This window comes from Sylvia atricapilla, chromosome 1 (genome assembly GCF_009819655.1).
Source record: "Sylvia atricapilla isolate bSylAtr1 chromosome 1, bSylAtr1.pri, whole genome shotgun sequence".
NCBI classification, from domain to species: domain Eukaryota; kingdom Metazoa; phylum Chordata; class Aves; order Passeriformes; family Sylviidae; genus Sylvia; species Sylvia atricapilla.
The window spans coordinates 113,304,558-113,331,347 of NC_089140.1; the positions used below are offsets into that span (position 1 = coordinate 113,304,558).

The following is a 26,790-nucleotide window of genomic DNA, read 5'->3' on the forward strand; positions in this document are numbered from 1 at the left end:
TTTAACTGGTAAAAGTTTAATGTCAACTTACTTATAAAAATGAAAAAATATTTTAAAATTCACCATACAATTGAGCAACCTGGCCCTACTGACTACCAGCTATGGGAAGGCATTTAAGGAAATGATGGTTGTGTCAAAATGAAAGCTAACTTGAGGCATGTATGCTGCTTTGAAATAAAAAGAAAAACCAAAAACCCTCTCACTTGCAGGAAGCTAGATGCTTAGCCTAGTTTTTAAAGCTAATTACAAAATCCTCGTTCATACTGGTCCAGATGTCTTGACAATTCCTTCTTCTAACAGAACTGTCAAAAGAAAAGAATTTTTTATGAGATCTTCGTACAGCTTAGTTCTAAATCTTTGCAAGAAGAAACAGAAATGCAACACCATACTTAGGATATGGGAATTACTAATTAAAGCATTTGCATATATTTTAACCATTCCTTCAGGCATCTGTATACAGACACTTCTGTAACTGCCACCTTACAAAAAGTTTTAAGGACAAACGTACTTTTTCAGTACATACAAACAATTCCATCAAACAATTTCTAAGCCCTATATATTATTTAGGTATCTCAGAGCACGTACTTGAACAATATTCAGCAATAAGCTATGCAAACCAAGAAGCATAAAATATTTTTTTATGTGGCAGTCTTAATGTATACCGTGGCATGGTCCTCCAGAGCTGCAGCATTCTCAACACAGAAAAATAACACAATGTGGTTATCATGCTTCCCATGGCATGCCGTCACACCTTAAACTGTAATTTTAACAAGCCTTTGTTTCAGTGTTTCTCCATGTGAACTACCAAGGTTTCTCAGAAGCTTTACAAATTCCTGTTTCCCAAACTTAAAAAAAAAGATTCAATCAAGTTATCACTGCCCTACACTTATCCTGGCACAGGAATATAGCAGCAGTCATCTCTCTTTTTTATTGCTTCTTCTTTTCAGAACAACAAAAAAACTGAAAAAACAGTAACAACAAAAGCTCTAAAAAGGTCTGTTACACTCACCAAAACAGAGATTAAGACCAGTTAAAAGAACTTTGGGTGAAGAAATAGAAAACACTGACTAGCCTGCCACTACTTCCTATGGCAAAGCTTCACTGTAACTAAATGTCGCAAGGACTAAGTCCTGACTTCTCCACCCCTTCGCCAACCTGCTTGAGAGATCTCATACCTTCAGTCAAAAATACATTTCTTATTTAAAGCTATTTTGCAATCTCAACATGTAATACCATTAATGGGTTAAGAAGTAACTATAAGTCAACAGAAAGTGGTTTGTCACATTTACTGTAAACCCAAATTAACCACAGAGGCTGGCTGCCTGCTATCAAATATACAGAGCAGTCTAACAGTCTTACCTTCCATCTGTTTCCACATTCATTACAGACAACAAATGTTGTCATGGGTTCATCAGCACTGCGGGTTTGAACCTTTGGCAAAGGCAAGAGCCAGAGAGGAAAGTGAAAATTAGTATCTTCAATTTTGGTAGTGTGTGTTCAATGTAACTGTTTAAATCAAAGTTTTAGAATAAGGAAACAAATTTGCATAAAAATACAAGTTAACTTTATGTATCAACTGAAATGGGGCTTTTTTGCCTGGCTATAAAGCCATTATAAGCCATTAGACTTTGAGAGATTTAGAAGCACTAAAATACCGATTTCTGCACTGAAACTGTGCATGTACTTCTAGGAGCAGATTCAGCGCTGAAAGTGCAATGTCCAGTACAGCTTCACATACATTTACTTATGCAAAGGCTGAAAAGTCTCATGACTGAAAAACAGTTTACTATTTAAAGCATCTGGTGAATTATACAAAATGAAAATGCAGCTGATTCTATGATGAAAATTACACACCCTGAAGCACTGTTAAGCAAATTAAAGCACCCTTTTTGTGGCTGTAGGAATGACTGTAAATCTCCAGTGTTAGTCAAATGGTACATTAAATACATATAAAAATATACATGTGTATATATGTATATATAATTTTCTGCTATTAAGTCCCTCTGTAAAAATAAGCTTACACACATTAAAAACAGTATCTCTCCTCCACATAAAACCCTCATGAATATGACCTGTTAAGAAGAATTAGCAAAAATTCAGCATTGCAAAGAAGCTGAAGTTTCAGTCTATACAGATACTCAGCTTGGATCTACATAAATTTTTGGCAAATAAATACAACAAACTTGCTTTACCTAAGCACAACTAAGTAGATACAGCTACCTTTGCGTTTTGTAGTTTGTCAGCATTTTGTCAAAAGTTCATTTTGCAATTCCAATTTTTTTTCCTCTGACATTCTTTATGTAGGACTCAAGGTTTGAAAAAAGAAAAGAGTCTGAATAACCACGCACCTGGGTGTATGTACAGTTCTTCTTTTTGCACTTGCCACATGTAAACAGATCAGTTTGGGTACCTCCTGTTTTAGCCATCTGGTGCTCTCTGATAGCTTCTTTGGTCAGATTTTTGCGCATTTCTTTTAGCTCATCACTTGCCATCTCCTATAAAGGACAAAGAGCAGGCAGAGTTTACTAGAGAGCTTTAGCTTTGAAACAAGTTACCACTGTGTGAGCCAATACAATTTTTTATTTAGAATCCATGAACAACTCCGTTGAAGGGCAATGTAATTCTACACATTTTTAATTTTACAAGACTTAAGCTGGGGTATTTCACAGCACAGAAGCTACAAGAAGTTAAAAATGTTCTCTTTTTTAACACAGATAGGAAAAAAAACTGTAGAAGTTACAACATCAAACATCCAGAAACATTTCTATGCAAATACACTTTTGAAGTTCAGAAATGTAAGCAAGGCAAGGTAGAGGACTGAAAACTCCTCCAAAGAGGCAAAAAAGATGCTCTCCCTAGGTTAGATCCTGGGATAATTATCTCATTGGCCTACAAAACATTTATTATAGGAAAAAATGTACATTATTTTGACTACTTCTACACTTGTACTGATAAATACAGTACAGCTAGAATTTATCCTATGTCACTAGAAATCATATAAACTTAGGTTCTAAACACTAACTAAAGAGTCCAGAATCACTTATTTTCTTGTCCTTTAAAATAGTTTTAGTGCACAAGATCTCCACAAGGTCTAGTAATCAAGTGTGCACAAAAAGAAACCAATTTATTACATTTTTCTTCCATAAAATTTTATTTACCATGCCATGTAGATGTGGAATGAAGATCTTGTATCAATGATGTTTCACTTCAGAAGTAATCTTTACACTAATGGGGTTTTAGCCACTGACATTTTAATCCAAAATATTAATCAAACAAAGAATGGGCACTAGACAGGACAAAAATATGTTTGTGCGTATGTATATATATATCTACATAAATATGTAGAACAAAGAAAATCAAAATACATACTGGAGGTACAACTTGCTTTTTTCACACATTCTTTCATCAGTCTCTGTTTCTCCTAACCTTTATGTAAAGCTACAGTAAAGAAGAAAAACCAACCAACAAAAAAAAACCCAACACAACTTTGTCTTGGAATAAAGTTAGTCACGATTTTTATTAGTTGACCATAACCAATTTCTGTCAGTCTCGTTTACAGCTCATTTGAGGGGGCAGAATCTAACACATAAATGCAGAACTACAGAACTGAAACAAGATGTTAACAAGATGCGCTTTCATTTTTCTCTCCCATAAAATCTGATTTTTCATTTGGCTTTCTAGATCTATTTTGAATTGTAAAGACACTTTCATACTCTCTACCCCAACATAGCCCTATAATTCAGATTCTGCAAGCCACAAAAAAGCCAGAGTCTTTCAGAAGTATGGTTAGCTTACATAAATTACTTTTATGGCTAATAAACTACGGCCAGAATCTAAGTCCAAGAGTGAAGCAGTTAAAGAGCTGTGCTTCACTTACCTCTGCTGTCATTTTGGCAAACTTGTCAGGAGGAATGTTCCCACATAATACATTTTTCCTTAGGTTAGGATTCTTTGCATCCTTGAGATTCGCTATCCTACTTCGTACCCTATTTTTGTATTTCATATCAGTGTTTTTTAATTCTTGAAAAATAGGTGCTTTGGATTTAAGGAACAAAACATGGCTAAGTAAAATAGAGTAAAACATTAACAAGTAAAACAGTGCATTAGAAACGATTCATTCTGGGGGCCAAGTTCTGAACCAATGTACTTCTTTACTGTCCATCAAGTCCTCCCCCCAACCCAACCAACAGCTACTTTCTTGTTCAACACAGCAGAACTCACAACTTGTTGAAGCCTAATCATAGTTTAGCACAGGATCACTGAAATACGGATTTTTGGGTAGTAGGACCTCAAATGAAATTGTGAAAAGTCACCCTTAAGTTTATGTCCAGTTTTCTGACCTCATCCTGAGAATTAATTAATTCCTGAACCAAATATTCAAACAATGACAGCTCACTATCACTTTTTTTTTCTGTTAAAAAGAGAAAGCCAGACCTCTGTTCAGGAACTGTTCAAACACTGCTACCAGAACCACCCTTTTTAAAACTGCAAATTTATTTAGAAATAAACTTGTAGAAAATTAAATAAAGGACTAGAAAATTATTAAGACTGTTAACAAGAAAAGATTTTTAAATAGCCTAGAAGAACCCAGCATTTTATGTAAGAATGCTTCAGTAAGATATAATATTGCTGCTACAATGAAAACATATTGAGCTGAAAAGAGCCCACACACTCACCTACATACATTCCTACATATTTTTAGGCAAATCATTTAGGTTGGGCTGGTTTTTTAAACACTGAATTTATGTACTGATGTGTTGAGCATAGTTGCCATTTTTGTTTTATATGAAATATAAAAACACTCAATATATAGATCAAGTTAATTAATCTGAAAATTACTGCGTTCTTTAAAAATACTCCTGCTCTAGAGCACACAGATATACAACAAAGGATATCTTCTTCAATCTGAGAACCCAGCTCTTCTTCATCAGCACCAATAGCAATGTAATCATCTGAGGAAAACAAATTATAAGATATTAGTAACCTGACACTCTGTGTTCTATATCCCTGAGATCCCTATAGTTCCAGGACTCTGAAACTCAGCAAATTACAAAACACCTGCAGTGAGTCTCCTTTCTGTATAGGTAATTTTAATTTACTGTGTACTTAACCTTTCAAAATTTATTACTTGGAAGAACACAAATAAGTGAAAGAAGCTGAACAGAAGTTTTAAAGAGTGAAAAACATTTAAAAACCAAAAAACTTCTGACACCTAATTGTAAACACAAATAGAAAGAAAAAACATTGCCATCTAGAAAATTCTAAAACATTCCAATAGACTTGGCATCTCTCCCATCTCCACAGCCTGTGCACAGAACAGACTATTATAAAAGGGAAACAGTTTATATTGTGTTTAATCAATTGTTTTAGTCCACAGAATACACGAATAAGCAAATAAATGTTTTGCATGCATGGAAGGGAAAGATTTCATTAGAAACACAGTAATTAAATAACAAATAATCTTATTAGATTTTTTTAAATGCAAAGCAGAGATGTGTCATAAAACACCTAAATTAGAAGAAGGAGACCACAGCAGTCTTGGAGACAATACATTACTTGAACTAGAATGTCTCAAGATAACTGTTTACTGTTTCTGACCAAACTGCTTCCTCACAAAGACATCTACCTTTCTAAGACAGCTTAAGAACAAATTACATACAGTGTTCGCCTCCTCATTTCAACCGTGGGTATATTTCAGTGAGTGTTTCAAACATCATTTGTCCTTTGATCTCATACCAAAATCCATAAAACAAGAAAATAACCTTATTTTTCTAACTCATGGATCATCAGTTTACATGTGCTGTAGAAAGCAACATAGCAAAAAAGGTGTTCGGATAACTATGGAAAATGATGTATTCATAATAGTATGTGACTGGTCCCAAAAAAATCTATGAAATATATCCAGATAACCACAAATTCATACTCTTTAGTCAGCTTTACTTATTGTCTATATCTGAATTTATAAGAATGAAAAGAAAGAATAAATGAGTGAATGGATGATTCAGAAGTCTGCTTACACTGGGCTACAAGTTACACTAAGCTAAGAACAGAGAACCAGGAACTGGATCGTAATTTTGATAAAGAGAAGGATGCACCAGAAAAAAATCAGGTAATTCTTAAAAGTCCAGCTTCCAGTTTGCTCCTTATTTAGCAAATCATTCAATTTGTCAGTTTAAAGACACCCAAGTGTACATGAGAGATAAAAAGAAAAAAAAAACCAACCCCAGAACAGTCAAAGAATTTACAGATACCCAGAAGCCATGAGGTTAAGTGCAATGCAAGACTCTCTTATTGCAAGTTGTCTTGATGAAATGTCAAGAATAAATCAGAATAGAAAGGCAGCCTTCAAAAACTAAAATCTGAAGGTTTTCAAGACCTGTTGTAAGAAATGCAGTCTTGTATACAGTCACACCCTCTCAGTCAAAAGACCAAGACCAAAAGAAATATAGCAGCCTCTACAAAAAATTTAAATAAAGCATTAAGGAGGCAATAACATTCATGAAAAGATCCCCTGTTGGCAAGATATCAGATGAACTGAGCCACAAAATGTCCTGAATTAGCAGAACAAAAATGCATCTTGAAACATTCCCATGCTGTCAAGGTTACTCATTACTTGCACCTTGGATAAACTGGTTTATGGGTCTACACAGACAAATGGACACAAACAGGGTTTATTCTACCCTACAGAGAAGGAGAAAAAGCAGAGTGGGAAAGACAGAAATAGAGAAGAAGGAAATAGGTAAACTTGAAAATATAGTCTACAAAGCTCACCTCCTGTTCTGAGGGCTGCAGAGAGCATTTCTCTACATTTCACTCGTACAGAGTCTGAAGTGCTTGGAGCCCGGGGAAAAGAAGGGATGAAAGAATTTGAGGGAGCACTACCCTCCTCCTTCCTGCTGCTGGAATTGCTACTTGAACTGCTAAAAAAGACAAAAATAAAAACCAATATTAATGTTTTTTTCCCCCCTTCTTCAATTAACTTTGTTTCTGGGCAAAATACGGGCCTTTTGCTACATCCATTTGATGGTATTCCAAAATAAGAACACAGGGCCACTTTTTTAGAGTTATTTATAACTCCAGAGTCAACACAATTTTTAAAGTGTCTTTAGACTATTCACTAGGGTATTCCACACAATAGAGACACAGCAGGTATTTCATTCCATTATGTGGCACACAAGCTTTAATTCTCAGTTCTTTACATTAACATGAAATCTCTTTTTTCCTCCCACGGAACTTTACTTTAAAAAACAGTGACGATACATCTCACCAACATTCACTCTGCAGCGAATGCCTTGCATTCAATCTGCTTACTGTACTGAAGGGCTGCCATGGTCACAAAATCCCCCCCACAATTTATGTAGTTTCGCAAACTGTTAACCAAGTTTTAAGCTTCCATCTGGACATACAGTCAGAGGTTAAAGTTCAATTTTAAAACTCAGAAACGTATAGAAGAAATGGGCTTGGGAAATTTACTCTTTTGTAAATGTTCTTCAGCTCCCACAGTGACATTAATGTAGTTTCTTTTTCTGGTAACATACTTTGTGTTTACCAAAAAAAGTGCAGAATGTTTATTAAACATAAAAGCTAACATACAAAAGAAGCATATGCAATTACCACAAAGCAGAGACTAAAAGTTGTTTTACAGTTCTCAAAGCCGGGTGCTAGAACTGAGAGAGGACAGATTATTTGACAGACCCAACAGATGGAATAAACAATAAACTTGTCTGGCCATATCTTGACCTATGGTGTTTGGTGGGTTTTTTTTTTTTTTTTTTTTTTGGTTTTTTTGGTTTGGTTTTTTTTTTTCATATCAACAGTAGCACAAGTTTACTTCCCCAACAACTCAACAACACACTGTTTCTTGTACAACTCTGTCAGAAAAGAACACGGCAGCTGTCTCTAATATGACAAATTCAGACTAAATAGTTCAATGTTAATTTATACTGAGTGAGGTTATTTGCACAGCCGTTAAGAAGAATTTCGCACCTTTCTTCTCTGGCTTCAGGGCTGTTTTGTGAGGAAGATGCAGGCTCCTTTTTCTTTTCTTCAGAATCTTTATCAGTCGAAGGTCCATCTGGAAATACAAAACATGAGAAACTCTCTTCTGCCCAGAAATAGTAACTGATTTAAAGCAGTGGTAAAATACCATGATTTCTCCTGAGCCAGTTGGAAATGCTATCAGCTCCCACTCTCTGCTTTGACCTTCTCTTGCAGTACAGCCTTCCACTTCCCAACACCCTCCCAATGCAGGAAATGGAAAACATAACAACACTTCAGATCCTTCAAGTCAAGTCCAGCATCTGCTTAAACTGGCAGTGAAGACATGATGGAAACATAGACTTTTATGATTTATTTTTTTCCAACACTCCTGCATCAGGTAGACAATAACTTTCTAGGTATTGCATCAAGTCTCTGGAATTTGTCTTCCAGGCTCTATATACTTAAGTTCTTACTACATAGATGCCATTCTTTTTAATTATATTGTGGAAGACACCATGGTTGGCAAAATATAAAGTCATTTTCGTATTTTCAAAGGAGTTTTCCAGACACACAGACAGCATTTTCTGCGATAGCTCTTAAATTATTTGCCTCAGTATTAAAATATATTTGAATCTGTCATTCCCATGCAGGTTACGTTTCACTATAATTTTACAAAGAATAAAGACAAAAGTCTTTACAGAAAACAGCAATCACAACATTTAACTCTAGCACAGCAAGAATGCATACACCCTTCTATTGTAAAGAGGATTTCAGAGTGGCTAGATTGAGTGCCTGCTTTGATTTGTTCTCCAGAAAGGTTGGCTCTCTACTGCCTACAGAGAAAGCTGAGTGAGATTGGCATCACTGATTGACAGATTTCATGAATTCCTCTTTCCAAGCCCTTATGAAGCTGCTATTACACTTCTAAATTTGTAGACTGTATTATTGGAATGAGCACATATTACAAACTTTAAAATTAATTAAAAACAGAAGAAGAAAAGGAGGGAAATCTGTTAAGGCTCAGTCTTGCCAACAAAGAAGTCCTGAACTAATTAGCATGTAAATCCTTGTTTAAGCATCTGAAAGTATCCTTATTTCCAGAGGAACCCAATCCCTGTGCTTCTCAGAGGAACTTGGTTGTATGTAACACACAAATTCAGGTCTCTTCAAACATCGAACTTTCTAATTTTATTTTTATGGAGTAGAAAATAACTGTACTGGCCTTTTTTTTTTATTATTGGAACAATACACTGAACATGATTTTGATCCTTTCCTTAATCTGTAAGATAAAGAATTTATCCAATCAAATACCACTTTATTTAAAAAATCATCATAAAAGGAGAGCAGGAACAGCAGTACTGGATCAGAGCAGGCACCTATCTACTCTCCTGTCTCCAGCTGCACCTATAAAGAGATGCACAAAAAATAGTACAGAAATCAGAAAAGTACAAGAAGATACTTTTCCAGAGTATTCCCAAAACCCTCAAGAGCTCACCCATTGTTTGCAATGTTGTATTCAATCCTTAATGAATTTTGTTCAAGAAAAAAAAGGTAATTAAAGACAGATGATGCACTCAGGCTGACTGTCTTTAATAAGCTGAAGATGTTATTCAAAAAAATTCCTACTAAAGTTACCAATTTAACAAAATAACTAAGAAAGCAAACAAGACTATAAACTGAATGGATCACATGAGTTCTCTGCTATGACAACTGAAGTGCACTAAGAGAAAGAAAACAACTCCCATTTTTAACATGCATCCTCACTCTCTCTATGGCAACAACTGATTACATGATATAATCTTTAAAGATGTTCCAAATATGCATGCAATCTCATTTAACTTCATAATGTTTTAAGTACATGCTCATTTTTGTCAGAGGCTGTAAGACAAACCAGCAGATCGAACAGGGATCTTGGGGTACAGCTCAAGTCCTGCAAAGCAGAAGCTCTGCTTCAGCCCATTTACCTACACGTTTTTTTCTGTTGTCAAATCCAGGTCTGACCTGTGTATCTCATGCTTTATTATGCACCCTACATACGACAGTGGTATAGCAGGCACCCAGATTTCTTTTACCAAACACTTCCATTTACCCCAGCATCATCTCACCAAGGGCAAGCACCTTCCAGCACCTGCCTTTATGGAGGGCAGGCACACATATAAAAGCACAGCTCCTCCTATAGCTGCAGACCAGTCTATGCAAGGATGTTTCATGCCAAGGTCAGACTTGAGCAGCTGAGACTGGATATCTTCAACAAGTATGTCTTCAAAAATACATCTTCTTTAATCACTTAAGAGTTCACAGGTATTTTTGCTCAATCTAGTTTCAGAAAGCTGAAAATAAAGTTAATATTATCCCAAGTGTTTAAGTCATTTTTATGGATCATAAACTAGAAAGCACTAGAAGAGATGCTTTCCATCTTTAAACTCACACAGTACTAAGGGTATCTTGTTTTATTGAAATTTGTATTGACAAAAGAACAGTGCAATTAACAGCCTGCTAGGCAGCATTTAATCTATCCTCTGGGGAAAGAAAAATAATCCTCGACAAATTAAAAGTCCCTACTAATTAATTTATTTTACATTCAATGACCAGACTCTAATAGAAAGGAAGAATGACATCTAATGGAAACCTATGAACAACCACAGAAATTCTAACAAATAAGGTGGAAAAAAATGGCCCTTCTGTGAAATGCCTTTAAAATACCAATGTGATTCACCTCAGGAAGTCTACAGAACATTATAAATATTTATAAATTATAAACTACAAGTTGTGCAGTTCCTTTTTGCAACTCCATACAGCTATTCAAACTTACCTTTTTTTTTTTTTTTTTTTCCCAGAAACAAATGGAAACTCTCACCAATTTTAGGACTGAAAACTGTAACTTGGCAGTTTTAGCTACTGCATCTTCAGGCAGTCATAAAAAATCTCAAAGCTTTGGTTTTTTACAATAGAAGATAATTTATATTAATACTCCTTTAAAATACAAACAACATGGCAGTAACAAGAACAGACTATTAGCCATTGGAATAAGACACATAAAGTTTAAGAACTGCACTGCAGTTTCTACCTGGGTCTTGCAATTAATTTGAAAGATACTTGAAGCTTCTCCAGTGAAAAATGCCTCTAGGGTCAAATAAGACATATCAGTAGTTTGTGTTATCAAACCAAAAATTTTAATGTAATAACATACAGTCAGAAAACATAATTAATCTGAATGTTAGAAGCCATTAATAGCTCTCCTACATTTTTCTAACTGTATTACAAACCAACACTAGATGTTTGCCAGTAACAAGAAAAAAATTAGAAAATATAAAGATGTAATGTTATTAATTTATAAATCTAACTTCAAATTAAGAAAAACATTAAAGTAAAAATTTTTTCCAGAAACATTAAAAAAAGGTGGCTAGTTATTACCTGGAAGCACATGAAAATTTAATTTAGCGGGATATCGTGCGTTTCCTACTCAGGAATCATCACCAGAACTTGGAAAGCTTTCTGAGTATTCAGTTTAAATAAATTAAAGGAAAGAGATAAGAGAACAGGTATCAAATTACATAGTTACTAATTTAACAATGACCTTCATATTCAGTAATTATTAAGGCTCCATTTTCCAGACTCTGACCAAATATTCTTGAGATGCACAAGCAGCTAACACTTGTCAGCTATTCCTCTACAATATACAGTAAGGCATGAAGGTAAGAACAGTATTAGCACTGGGTGGAAGAATATCTAAAAATCCATAAATAAACAATGAAATTATGAACTGTTTGCTATCTTTAAAGATTTTTTTATCATCAGTGACAAAAGACTGTGACAAGACACGTGGACTTACAATATGTGTTTTTCTCTTATATAGTATAATGCATTGTGTCTTGTTATCTCTCCACTGATTAGCTTATCAAATTACAGACCTACTAACAGTACATGAACAGTTCCAAATATACACTTGACAGAAGGGTGATTTCTAACAGCTCATACTCCATATGAAAATGAAACTACTGAAATTGTTTTTGTACTTGATTCTGCTTGATGTCTTATAAAGACATGTACTCTTCTTATCAATAGTAAATAATATTCATAAATTATATTAGACTCTAATTTAAGAACTTGTTTTGCCAGGAATTTTTTTTTTTTAGCAAAGCCAGTAGGTTGCAAGATGTCCTTGAACAACTTCACTTATGACAGCATTAACATACCTGTAACATAGTCCTAGACTGCACCTGCTGGCCCAAGGAGAATCAAATCCAGGGTTTTGTGAGCAAAGTAATCTTAGCAAAACACTTCTGTGATGCCTGACTGGTGTTATTAACACCTAAACATTCTTTTGAAATAAAATTACTCAGGCATGCCCTTCTTTGAAATACGCATTTCAAAATGTTTGTGGCCTCACTTTTAGTTTTCAATGCTGGAAAAAGATGATCATTTTATGTTAAGAACATTGCACCGTGATTCTACATTTTTAGTTCAGTATATAAAGTTACTGGAGGAAAGTTTACTTAGAGGTCTGGACATTCTTTTTCACTGTACAGTCTTCAGTTCAGCAAGTCATTATTTATTAAAGGGCCATATTCCTTAAGGAATTTTTATTGCTTTTCTAACATAAGAAACACTCCTGACAACCTGAATGAGTGTGCATAGATTCATTATCTGCACAGCATACTCTGTATACTCAGCTACTTAGGAAAACAATCATTATTTGTAAATCACATGTTACTACTGAGCAGCATTTTATTCTGAGAGCTGAATTTAGCTCCTTATGCAAATTATGACCATCTCTGCTGTGTAGTTTAACTTTCAGAAAGTATCTGAAAGAGACCTTGCACTGTGGCTCACCCAGTGAGTCACTTCAGACAATGGTCACAAGCCCTCTGCTGCACAGCTTCTGATCCCTCCAAAAAACCATTGGTACCCTGGGAAGGCTTGAGTCAAGCCACAAAGATCTGGTGATTCACAACTCACTTTGATTTGTTCTCATGTTTCCCATGCATTGCTAAAAACTAAAAACTAAATTCTGATAGCATTGAACTGAACATAGAACTGAAACATTACATGCAGCCTGAACAGTCAACAATTCTTGCCTAAATTCAAAATGTCATTTATAAAAATAACTCACAAAGACTTCAGAGCTCTGAGTACAATGCCTGGTACGATTAACAGCTGTCCGCTTCTGCTGCCATCTTTGCTCCATACCATTTTACATGCACTACAAACAGCATAATGGAAACTGATTTCTCAAGCAGCTCAACATATGGTATTTCGTATTCTTCCAAGAAAGTCAAAACTAATGATAAAACAGAATAAGAGTACTTTGTAAGATTCCCACCCATACTTATACCCTATCTTTCACAGTTATGAAACTTTACGTTCTAATGAGTTACTGAGCAGTGATAAAAGAGGCAAAACATTTGCCTTATTGTGCTTTATTATCAGATCTACATTACAACCAAAGAAAATTTAACTACCTAAGTTCTGAATGTAAGCAGTGCTGTATTTTCACAATTAATTTGATTTTATGTAGTGGGCGCATTGCCCCAACTATACTAGAGCTGGCATACCTCCAAAATTAAAAGTAATAATATACACACAATAGTATCTGTTCTGTAACAAAAATTAGCACATGAACCAAGGTCACATACCCACTGCCTCAAGAAGTATTCACTTCTGATAAATACCAAATATTTCTTATTAGCTTCCCAGGTCCTTACACGTTTGACTTCACCTCATGCAAAAAGCCTTAGAGGTAGTCTCCCACCTGTGTTAAAACAATCCGAATCTACCAAGCTGTTGAAAGAGGAAGCTCCACCTTGCCCCAGTTGTTTGTTACTGCTACAATCCCTGTGCAGGAAACAGTAACCGTGAACAGGCTGGACCAAAAGGTGATAGTTGAAATCTAAGCCAGAAGAAATGAACAAAACAATTGGTTCCTAGGTCTGGCCTTCTGGATAGCCACTCCAGCACTGGTTGTAACACAGGAGGGAGCAAAGAAGCACCTGTGCAGTAGGGAAGTCAAGACTGCTCCCTTGCACAGCAGCCTACACCCAGAATGACCTGCTGTGACCTGCAAGGCACCACATTCTTACCCACACTCCTATAGCATGGACATCCTCCAGGAAGGAGTGACATTCCCCATGTTTCACAATGTTTGAACACTTAAACACCAGTAAACTTTAAGTAAAAATGGATTAAGACAATTTTTACTGACTTAAGGTACTCACATGTTAAAAAAATGAGACAATTATTTTCAGTGTCTCAACAAACAAAGCCTTTAGTCAAAGGACAGTGATAATCAACCAGGCAGATCTCCCACTCTCAAAGAGAGCAGCATCTGAGCACACTCCCATTGAGAATTCTGTTGGAAATGAGAGTATCTCCTCTACTGTGTTGTCTAAGCTAAGTTGCAGTATTAAAAATTTCAACTTCCAAGAAAAAAATTAACTCTCACCAAATATTGATAGGGTTTTGTTTTTAAAACTTAGACTAATAACTTTTAATAACTTGAGAGTTAAATCACTCAATCCAGCAGCTACTTTTAGAAGTCTTTAGAGTAACTGATGCTAATATGCAAGTCAATTTCTCGATTTATATAACTTACCACCTTTATATACTGATATAATAAAGTTTGACTTCTACATTTAAGTTTAAAAATAAAAACTATATTATTTTCACTATTTACCAGTTAACTCTGATCAGATCCTACAGTAAGACCCTCTAAATGCATTTACTTTTATTATGAAGGTCATTATTAATTTAAAGGTATTTTATCAGCATGTCTAGTAATATATAATTTTAACTACTAAAACTAACATTATTAGTAGGCAGGTTAAAAGTCTTTAAGGCAGCTTAAAAAAGTTTGCTGTAGAAGCTGTTGTTTCTTACTAGAGCATCAAAGCTTAAGGCTCTGACAAAACGTCCATTTCTACAGACAGTCAGAGTATTTTCTGTATCATTTACAAGACAGTAATAAAGTATCTGATAAAACACTTCACAATTGATAAAAATGAGGCTGAGTTCAAAATGGTAGGGGACTCACCCTCTCCTGGTATGTGGCATATTTTTCCAGACAGAATGGTAAATCACGATGTAAACTGTTTCCTATTTTTAAATGTTAAGCTTCAAAAATCTTGATTTACCTAAACTTACATACAAAAAAACCCAAAACAGTGCACCATGGTGTATGAATAAAAATATCTGGATACATTTTGAGATTTAAATGTTTTCAGATATTTTCAGTACTACCAAATATCCTTGAATAAAACCCTAACAGAAAGGTTTTAAGTATATTAACTGCTTTAGGGGAAATTAAACAAAAAGTATTAAGTCACTAATTAGTTTAAATGTTTAAAATTATGAAGGTTTTAGAAAGCGCAGCTCTGTTTCTCACTACCTGTAAGTTTTAACAGATTTTAACATGATTTTTGCTCTATTTTTTCTCTTCACAAATCACTTTATAACCGAACTTCAAAGCCTCCACACTCTCACATGAGATTTAGTACCAGTTCTTCAGAGCACTTGTTATATTTGACAAAGAAAATAGTGAAGAAGAGGTTTGTTAGTGCTTAGTGCTACAGTACAGTCACTCCAGCTCAACTGCAGGCAATGAGACTTCAGAAATTAATCACGTCAGAGAAGCTGATTTCCTACTGCCTGCCAGCCCCAATAAATACATTAACTGTTTCTCTCACAGTAATGGCCTGGTGACAGTCAAGGAGTAAAAAACCAATTACACCAGCTCAGGAAGTTTCCACATTCACACAGAAGCCCAAATATGTCTAAGGCAAGGCAGTGTTGATGATGAACATCAAGACAGAGTTAAAACAGGCAAGAGCAGGGACGTTTCTGTTGCCATACCTAACAGCTTCTTCCAAGACTTGATAAGAGATTTTGCTAAAGATGTAACCTCTTCATCTGTGCTCTGCTTGCGTATTGCATTCACTGACATTCCAATTCTAGTAGACTGCAAAAGAAATAGAAATATACATTATCACAAGCGACATGAAGACAATTTAACAAACAAATATATAAATTCCGACTTTGACATTAATTTTTACAGTATCCTTTTTCTTTTTGTTTTGTGGTAGGTTAGTTTCCTTTTTCCTGTGACTATTAGGACAAAATACTGCAAGCCTTTATAAAAAATTATTTTAACAACATGGGTGACACGGTTTTACACTACAACAACACAGACTTCAAACTTCAGAAGGCTGAAAATGATTTTTTCATTTTTGGGATGCGTCTCTTTTTTTATACTATTCTACACAGACCAATTTGATTGGTGAAACAAAGACAAACTTCTTCAATCACATTGGTCAGACCAGAGGGACATCAAGAAGAAGTCTCTCTGAGGAAAAGGAATGAAAACATAGGTAGAGTTTACAAAACATTTCTCTTGTTTACAGAAAATTTCCTGGGAAAAGAATTCCAGAAAACTAAAACATCTCGGGCAGGAAACTGGAGCTACACATGGGCATTTTAAAAACAAATACAGCAACACTAGCATTTGTTTTCATCAGAGAAGTCTGGGGAGGTGTTTGCAGTGATGGTAAGCACAAGGTTTAATGACTGCATTTGTATTTCGGCACTATATGAAGCTTGCTAACTTCTTCACCGACATCATACTCTTAGAATTCCCACTTAGTGGCTGTGGAAAAAGCTGTAATACCAGCTGGGAGCAAGCATGTTTTAGGTGCCTAAAAATCTTGGTGATACTGCAGTTCTTTAGAACCCTTAGCACAGAGAGTTCTGACTTTAGATAGAAGCAGAACTCTCTGCGTTTAGGATTTTAAAGAATGAGCTCTCCTATCTTTCTGAAAAGGCCAAGACAGTGGCAAGCTTTAAGCCTTTGCTACTACTGCCACCTACAGAGTGAATATGAAAGTAAGTTACAATTCACACCCTTCAAGACTCAGATGAGGACATAAACTTAACAGTAACATTTTAGAAGGTTTATGGATAATATGTTCATGTAACAAGGAGAAAATTTCCAACCTTTCAGCTTCACAAGAGGAGAAAAGCATTTAAGAATACAAATAAGGATTTTATTATCTTTTTGTATTTTGACTGATGAGTACTTTTTTTTTGTTGTTAAGATGCACAGCTTTGTTGCATTACAATTTACAGACTAAATTCAAATTACTCTACTTACTTTTGCAATGGATTATCACAAACTTTCTTCTTCTTAAAAGGCAAATTTAAATCTTTGCAGCTTGTTAAAAATGGAAATTATTTGTTCCTCTAAATTACTTCTTACAGCCCAAACAACACTTTCTGAGGCACCATGGATGTGCTAAATGACTGGAAACATACTGAAATAATCCGTAGCTATTTCAGCCAAGGAAACACATCAGAAAACCTCAGGCCTGAGCATCAGCTCTAAACAAATATTTTGGATTAAAGAAAAGAGTTATTACTCACCTGCAACTAAAGTGTTTGAAGATGGACTCTGCTCGCCCACATTAATGGTTCTGGCCATTTCTCTTGATATTTTGAACACTTAAATCTCAACATTATGTTCAGACAATAAAGAATAACATGTCCTTGAAAACTGATAAAATACCACATCTGGATGACAAAAATGTATCTACCAAAAAATCCAGCCCTCCATTAAAACCTGGGCACAATGACAGCCTATGCCCATCAGCAAAGGGAAAACCCATAAACTTACAGACTTACTTAGCTAAGTAAAATCCAAAAACTCAAGTAAAACTCAAAACTAACTAGAAAAAATTCTTCTGATCACACAAGAGAGACAGTTTATGGGAACTGTCTGAACTGCCAGCTTTCTTAAAGCAGTACACAAAAACAACTCATTTGTTTGCTCTTACAGAGCACTGGATCAGGTCTACCTGAAGAGAGGAAGTAACGACCTACTAATTTAACTGGCACAGATAGTCACAAAAGATCAGTGCTATATTCTCAAAATGACTATGTTTTAGTGACAAACCAGCTGGCAGTATTTGAAATTTCCACAGTCTTCTTGTCTGTAGAGCTGTTATTGCGATTGCCATCTTTAAGTGAAAAACTTCAGTAATTTCATTCTTGCCCTTTGAAATTCTAGGGGTCTTTTCATCTGCTTTCAGAGTACAGACAGTCAAATGTAGCATAAGCCAGCTGTTTTCACCCTGAAGTATTGAAGCTTTTGCCAGCAGCCCTCAATAGGTGAGAGCAGCAGTGAGCATAAGTAACCTATGACTGAACCCAAAGCAGAGCACACGGTGGTAGCAGGGGCTCTCTAAACCAGAACAAATGCAAAAATGTAAGGAACACACACAGTAAGAGCAACCACTGAAGTAAGCAGAGGTGCTATCAACTTTAAACTGAAAGTGTATGAGGATAGAGAATTGGTGAGTACTTGCACCAAAGCAGAGCCAAACCAACCACTGAAGAATAACCACCTCTGGGCTCCCAGCTCTCCCACAGCTTGCTTGCCAGTGAACTGGCCTGAAGCCATCAACAAGGGCTGCACATCACAGCCTAGTTCTGCACATGTGTGTGTCATTTCCTGTAAAACCTGTTTTAAAATAAAGCCTGACTGTCTCACTCGCTGTTTAGCTGTGCACTAACCACAATTAGCACCAGGGACACAATGCCTTTAATGCTGTGAAGCTGCTAAACAGATTTGCGAGTCAGACCACCGGATAAATTGTGTGAGGAAGCCCTACTGGCTCCCTGCCTAGCTGAGCAAGGATCAGCTTGCTTACATAAAACTCATCAGATGTAACACAGTGGTATTATTGCCTGTAATCACTTCAGCTTTCTGTGAAAATAAATGTGCCAAGAAAGATACAAGACACCAGCACAAGTTCCAGACGACTAATATGCACCTTCCTATTGTACATACCTGTAAAACTAGTCAGAGTACCTCATCACTTCTGAATGATGCTGCTGAAGTAGCAGTGGTATTACACCAAAATATCATCACTTCTCTTATTACACAGGAATAACAGAGCTAGCAGAGCTGTTCTCAATGTAGCCAACTTTCAAAACTTCTTAAAAATGGGTATGGAAGAATGCTTTTCACTTATGGTCTGCATTTCATCAATTCAAACACATTTGTCAGAAGTCTTGATCTACACAGAGGAAGATAGTGCTCCAGTATCTCATGATCATCACCCTCCCTGACACTGGCACACTAATGATCCACCACCAGGGCAATGAGTACGATTACTTCGCATTTCAACCCTCGCTCCAAGTCCACCATTGCTTAAGCCAATTTGGGAGGCCAACAAAGAAAGTTTATGTCAGACTTTATATATTTATCAAACTCTAAAGAAAAAAAAAAGTAAATCTGAGTACAAATATGTTGCTAAATGCAATCTTATGCAGTGGAACTGTTTTGAATATGGCAATGGATACTTACGAAAAGCTTCCTAAGGTACAATCAACGCACTATGCAAGAGTATCCCAAAGTGCTTGAATTTCCAGAGAACATGCACAGAGATTTTTAATTCCAAAGGCAAAAGAACATTATTATACTTAATACAAAATATAATTTGCATTAAGACCTGCACAAAGAAACTCCAAAGAATCAGGTTAACCAGAGGGGTTTTCTGGGTCTTGTTTTGTGTGGGCTAATTTTTCTGTGGGGTTTTGAGTTTGTTTTCTTTTTAAAGAAGAAGGTTGAATATAGGGGACAAAGTACCAGAGTTGTACCAGCATTCATGCATAAAAGTGACACCTTAAAATTCCTATTTTCTGTCAGAAATACTATTAGTAATAACTTACTAAGTACATTCTGCAAGTATATAAGAAGCATGAATCAAAAATGTCATTGCTTCTGACACCTTTAAAATTTAACTTTATAGCTAATTCTTTATCTGTGACCATTAACTGCCCCTTAGAAAAGAGTTACTTTTCAGTCTCCTCCAATTTAAGTGGCTACTACAGCAAATCAGGTCTCAGATTTAACTCTGACATTAGAAAATTTTCCCAGGTAGGGAATATATGGTTAGTTTGGAACAAAAGTTGCTCACTGATTGCATGACAAGCTCTGAAACTTGACATGTAAGGAAAGCTGACCAAGTTTATTTTTTGAAAGAATTTACAAATAACATATGAAATGTTGTCAAGATGTAAATGTAAGCAACATTAGTGAGAGTATCCACACAACTGGGAGAGACTGCAACCCTCCATCACTCCAGCTCAGGAGAGTAAAAGAATATAATTACCTTAAGTAATGCATTACTCAGAGTGAGGGATGGGGGATGCAGAGTGTGTGTCGAATACAACTTGCCTAAAAGGAATCAACTATGTTTCTCCTCACAAGGCAAAACCAGAACTAACTACATAAGAAAAGACGGTATCAGCTGTGATCAGGTGCATTCCCTTTCAGGAGGAAGGAAACACACCATATTTGTGTTGGAAGAAAAATGCAAGATTCTATGTCCGGTATGTTTGTAAGCAGCTCTTCTCCTTTGTTCATGACAAAATTCAGTACTCTCAACTTAATCAGAAAGATAATCTTTAAGAGTTTGCTACTGGAAGAAAATGCTTAAGGTAAGTGTCCTAAATCAGGTGAAGTGAGATTAGATTACCATGTAAACAAAGCTGACGCTTCCAAGGACTTTGGACCTAGGGATCACCTTTAACAGTGTAACTTTCTTTCAAATCTTCTGGCTCCACCTTCTTTGTTAGGGAGTTAACATTTGCAACAAAACAACAAGAAAAAAATCATACCTGTAGTAACTCAAGGGTCATGGGAATATTCTTAAGCTCCTTCAACAAATCAAGAGCTCCAGCCTACAACAGAGAAAGAAAAATAAAAAAGTCAATTTAGTAGCAATCAGGAACTTCAAATATCAACAATATAATCTTATCTGCCTTCAAGGTCACACACTGGGTTCAAACCACCAGTTCTCAGTTTATCCACAGAACTCGAACAAGCAATGTTCCACTTCACAAACTCTAAGCATTAACAGGCCTTAACCTGGAAATGAAAGTATTCACACAAAGACTAGGGGAGTTTTACCCCATGTAACTCAACTGACAGTCAAAGCATTCTGAATTACTACTTAACCAACACACATCTTCAAGGGTCCTTCACTTAACAGCATCAGAAAGAACTCAGATAACAGCAGCAATTTTCAGTTCAGAACAACCACACCAGTTTTAACGCAAGAACTTGCTAAGAAGCTCTGCACAGTCCATCAGTAAGGCACACCCATATACAAAATATACATAGACATCATTCGTAACTGTGTTTGTGGTGATGTGGCAAAGCCACACATCGTGGGTTTTTCTTTTTTCCCTCCTAAGACTGTTAGGAAAGGTACTAATTCTGTGTAAGCAGCTTTCTACATAGATGATTCAAGTTCAGAGACTACTATTAGATGTTAACAAAGCCTATACCCAGCTACTCTAACAATTCATTCCTTAGTAATATAGGCCTTACTTTAGAAAAGTTTGCATAAATGTGAGCTGTGTAATTCTCTTTAACCTCTCCAACCTTGATGATTTACCAACTCTACTTCAGCAAAGCTCTGCACCATCCACTTCTAACTGTGCACGTGGGCTGGCAGCCTACACAAACCTCCCAAAGGCTGAGATGATTTGGCTGTTACTCAAGTGCACGTGGTGCTGAACCTGGAAGCTATGAACAGAAGGGAGGCAACAACTGCCTGTGCATCCAAGAGGCCATTCAGTTCCACAGCTCAGTTCATTACTTTTTTTTTTTTTTTTTTTTTTTTTTTTTTCCCTCCATTCATGACATCTGGAAATAAATCCCACAAAATTTCCATTTGCAAATCTGTGGAATTTGATTCACTTTTCTTTCCCTACCTCCCAACTATCCTATTTTATTTTGCATTTTGTTTGCTTTTCAAATTCTCCCTAATCGACTTCTAATGTAACACCTGTTGCAATGAAACTTAAAGTATTCTGCTACATCTGCAGTCTTAACCACTTAAGATAAAATAACCACCAGGAGGTTGAGAATTATGCAAGTGGCATTTTGGACATCTAAAAACCCTCAGCCTTGGACACCTTCAAATGTCTATTGCAACCTTTGTTTTTCAAACACTTGAGACCCAAAGAGGCCTCCAAACCCAAACATTTCACCAAATCCCACCTAACACAAATTCAATTAACATATAAAGCTAAAATTTTACTATTTTGTCATGATAGCAAAAGCCTCATTTAACTTTTATTCATGATATACAAAGCTTCTCCAGTCTTAACCACAGAATTTTAGCATCAATGATGCAAGACTGAGAAATGTCACAATGTTTTCAGGTGCCAAATTGAGTTGGCATACTAAACCATGTCTTTTTCTCAACAGCCATAAGCGTGGTTTCTTCTGTGCAAACACAGACCCAAATAAAGCAAGTTAATTATCTTCACTGCTACAAAACAAAATCAAATACAAGAAAATTTCCTTGGCCAAAACAAAACTAATGACAGAAGTCAACGTGCCATCTTAAAAATATAATCTGATAAGTCTTACCTCCAAATCAATTAAATCATTAGCACACTGTACACAGCATGTAATTTCAAAATAAACACACCCTATTGTAGTCTGCAAATTCAGCACGCAAGTAACACTGTAACACAAAGTAGCACTCCCTTCATCTCATCTCAGAAATAGTCTAGTCAAAATTCCTCTGCCTGTTCTGTCCCTTCCAACTGCACATGTGAAAACAAATTTATTATTCCCAGAGTAAATATTTTCTAATAGCAGCAACTTGAAACAGAACAGATTAACCAACCATGCAACAATAAATTAAAAAAAAAAAACAGAAAACAAACAAACAAACAAAAATCCCCACCAAAAAAAACCCACAAAAAATCCCACAAACAAAAATAATAATAATAGTAAAAAGTCAAACCCAAGCAAAAAACAACAGGTTAACAGACGTTATTTACATTTTATGCTGGTTTCTGTACCAAATTACCAAAATTTATAATGTACTAATCCTTTCTAAGCCTTCACTTCTCTAATCATTTTTACTGTGCACCAAGAATTAGATGCTTTAAAATTAAATTTAAATTGGTTTTAAACTCATACCAACTAAACAGTTTTTTATAATCACTTTTCTTAGCACAAAGTCAAATGCTCTCTGTCTCAAAACCGGTGAGGAAGTTGCACAGTATAACTTGCAATTATTTTTCTCCTAATGTAAGACTTCTGTGTGCAGAAAACCCCCCAAGCATTAAGACCATTGCTATAAACCCTCTTTTTAAGGCATTTCTATCATTTTATAGAAAATTAAAAGCAATGTCCCTTTCTCTTAGGCTGGCTGGCTTTCAATTTACCTTGTCACTTAAATTAACAGAAGTCAGCTTCATACAGATCCAGTAGATTACTCCTCTCAGCTTCCTTCAGTTGGTCAGATCACAAAAGCAAGGAATTGTATTCTGTAGTCATATTTTAAAGCTGAGCTTCAGGCAATAGAAAACGGGGTATATTTCTGAAGACAGCAGAGCTATCCAGTTATAATTTTGTTCTACTTGAAGGAGTATACATTTAATAACACAGACAATCTTATTTTCTTCTCTAAACTTACTCAAGCATTCTTGATTTTTTTAATCCATGGGTGCACTTTTAGTTTTCACACCTATTCATTACAGCAGCTAAATGGAAGAAAGGTGTACTTACATACAACAGAAGCTCAAAGGAAGACACTACAGGTTTTAATCCAATCCCAGTTCTGAAGGAGGAGTAGTATCTATTTCAATTTGAAGCAGCAGCAGAAATATGTATCGCACAGTGCATTAAATACTAAATCATATCATTTCCTCCTTCAAAACAAAAGAACTGCATATATCATTTCACTAAAATAATTATGAAGTCTGCACAATTAAATCCTTAGTCAAGGCAAATCACCAAGACTCTGACTCAGAGTGTCTGCATGGCCTGCCCTTTTAACTCATCAAAAGAAATGCCACAGAGTGCTTTGCCACAAGCCAGAGTCACCTTTTGTATGAGATCAAACATTTCTTGTCATCTGACTCTTGACAGCTTCAGAGCGAGCAGATATCAAAGCTTTTATTTCTTTCTTTTATTATTAATGCATCTCATCAAATCATTCTCATTCAAAGACACAGACCAAATACCTGTTCTTGATGCGTAAAAATGGAGAAAGGAACACAAGAGGTTGTCAAGAGCATCATTATTCAGTGGGTACTTGTGTAAGAATTCATTTCCCAATTCTACTTCATCCTTGGGAGACAATAAAATGCCTCTTCATAGAGACTACCTTAATAATTTTGCTAAAGTTAGCATTTTAGCTGCAGGGCAGAATTAGGTAGGAAAACGCTGTACAATTAAAGAAATACCTTGTAAATGACAAAGACTGGTAGGAAAAACACAGACAGATCTCCTGGTTCGAACACTAGAGTACATCCTCTCCTTCCATACAAGGGTTTTTATCATGCTACACACATATGCTTTGGACAAACTGTCAGATCTCCACTGCTGGCCACAGTGGCAGCTCATGGAGAAAACATCAACCTAACAATGGAGCCACTTGTGTGCAGTAAGGAGCCAGAGTAAAGGAGCTGTTTCAAGCCAGTACAAAAGCCCAATGGCTCTGGTGCTCCCACAGTCACTACAGACAGAGGTGAAAATGAAGGTTCTGCTCTGGCCCCAGCCTGGCCCAGCTGTGCCCGCTGTGTTCAGCCACGTCAGACCCAGATGGACCCCAAGGAAGTCACCGCAGCGCTCCCCAGAGCTCGGAACGGTAATTATGTTACACGTGCTAGAGTGAGAATACATGTTCCCTGCTGCTGTTGGCAATTTTATCCAAACTCCTAAGCCTCAGATCACAGAGAAATACCCTGTGGTCGCCAGCAGTATCCCGGGTATGGCTAATCCTCAGGATCAACAGTCGTTCTCGTACTACCTGAGAGCTGTCGTTTTCTTTCTGTTATCAGAAGCTTTACAAATAAAACTGAGCTGGCTGCCCTTTATCATTCTCATGACTGTGATATTTAAGCATTTCAATCAGTAAGTTTTAACCCTTTCAACGCCTTGTAGGATAGAGCCACTACTTCAGTTTTAGAGAAAGTGAGACAGCAAATGCTTTTGTGGTTAAATGCATGGAGAATAAAAACAAAAGCAAAGAGGGAAAAATAATGGAATTAATAAATGCCAGTCATAAAATATTTTTTCCTCTAGACAATGGTCTTGCTGCCACAATGTATAATTTGAGAGTTCAAATATATCAGAGCTAAGCCACGCCATATGATGGAACCTCACAGATTGAAGCATGGCTTGTGTGTACTTAGTGATTTTGCTTGTATTCTGAACTAAACAAATCTCATTGGTTTAATATAATCAGTATTTCTATAAATATACAAATATTATTAATAATGCTCTTCATACTGTCCAGTATTAAGCAATAACAAAAACATTCCATAAAGTGGAATTCCACAGTGTTGAGTTCTGAACTATTACTGTTACTAAGCTTCTAATGCACTATCATAACATATAAAAAAAAATCCCTTAACTTTATGTATATAATAGTACCTTGCAGGAAGAACAACAATCACATATGCCAGCACAAATTTCCAGAGAATACCAGTGTGCCCACCTGATAAAGAAGTAGTAAACAGAGTTTACAACTTACTTGCATGCTATTTTATGTATAACCATGGTCAGTTATCCGACTGTTGCTCTACGCTCTGATTTTACTTACTTTGATGTGTTTGCAGGCACCGTAGAAACACCGTATGTTATCTGAGTTCGGTACGAAGGACATACATGACAGCAACACTTGAGTTAAGCCAACTGAACCCTGCCTAGCTATATTCCTCCTATGTTCTGAGGCACAATTTATGCTAATTATTCTCCAGATTAATAAACACAATTATAAGCGTTACAGATTAAAGGGAAAAAAATAGGAAAAAGAAAAAAAGGGTCACATTCCCCATCTGTTTGTGAAGTTTACCGACTTAACTTTGGCCTTCCCGCAGTAGGGTTTGGGCTCCTCACTCATGTCTTAATTCTTGCATCCCACCTAGAACTCCAGCTTCCACACCTAAAAGCGACAGCACCCCCTGTACAGGGGGCCATCTCCGCAGGTCTTCTCCTCGGGGTGACAAGGTTTTCCCCCGCGCCAGGCCAACCCCGCGCTTCCAGCGCGCAGGACGCCGAGGGCGCAGCAGCTCCCAGCCGGGGCCGAGACCCGGGCGGGAACCTCCCTCGGCCCAAAGCGCCGGAGCGAGGGCAGCGGGGCCGCCGCGCCGGGGAGCAGACCCGGCTGGCGGCCCCCTCCTCTGGCGGGGCCGCGGAGAGGCGCCCGCGGGGCGGCGAGGGAAGCGCCGAGGCCCCGGGCAGCGCGGGGAAACGCGGCGGCGGGAAGGGCCAGGCCCCGCGCCCGCGGGAAGGAGAGAACGCGGGGCCCGCCGGGGCCGCGCCGAGACCCGCGGCACCGCCGCCGATCCGCCTCCCGCCCCATCCCGTCCCGGCGCTCACCGCGTTCTTCTTCTGCACCATCTTGTCCATCTTCTTGGCGATGCGGATGATCTCGTCCTCCGTGGCCATGGCGGCGGCGGCCCGGGCGGCGCCAGGCAGCGCGCGTCGAGCGCCGGCCGCGGGAGCCAGGCAGCGCTGCCGCTCGCCGAGAGCAGGGGCGGGGCCGCCGGCGCGCCGCGCTGCCCCGGAACAGCCCAAACCCAGCCGAGGTGCAGCGAGGTGTCGGAGCCCCGGCAACCTCCGCTGGGCACTGCACCGAGGCTGAGCGAGCTCCAGAAGCGTTTGGGTAACGCTCTTCCGTCCCATGGTGCCTTTCTTGGGGTGTCCTGTGCGGGGCCAGGAGGCAGACTCCATGATCCTAGTGGATTCTTAACAATGCAGGATAGTCTATGATTCTGTGA

At 37.2% G+C, this 26,790-nt stretch overlaps 1 protein-coding gene across 3 annotated transcripts; it reads right to left on the bottom strand.

Moving 5' to 3' along the window:
* Positions 1 to 26,524, bottom strand: TCEA1 (transcription elongation factor A1). Of its 3 annotated transcripts, none has more exons than XM_066331062.1 (10): positions 26,390 to 26,524; positions 20,653 to 20,715; positions 15,829 to 15,934; positions 7,987 to 8,074; positions 6,772 to 6,917; positions 4,896 to 4,952; positions 3,878 to 4,032; positions 2,349 to 2,495; positions 1,360 to 1,431; positions 1 to 302 (listed from the first exon to the last, which is right to left on the bottom strand). In XM_066331062.1, exons 1-10 carry the CDS (start codon positions 26,456 to 26,458, stop codon positions 294 to 296), a joined length of 912 nt encoding a protein of 303 aa, XP_066187159.1. In that variant the 5' UTR covers positions 26,459 to 26,524; the 3' UTR covers positions 1 to 293. The 3 variants fall into 3 exon arrangements, with proteins under 3 accessions (XP_066187159.1, XP_066187151.1, XP_066187165.1); XM_066331054.1 differs by having other exon boundaries at positions 6,772 to 6,920; XM_066331068.1 differs by lacking the exon at positions 26,390 to 26,524 and adding an exon at positions 23,227 to 23,285 and having other exon boundaries at positions 6,772 to 6,920.
* Positions 26,525 to 26,790: the final 266 nt, after the last annotated feature.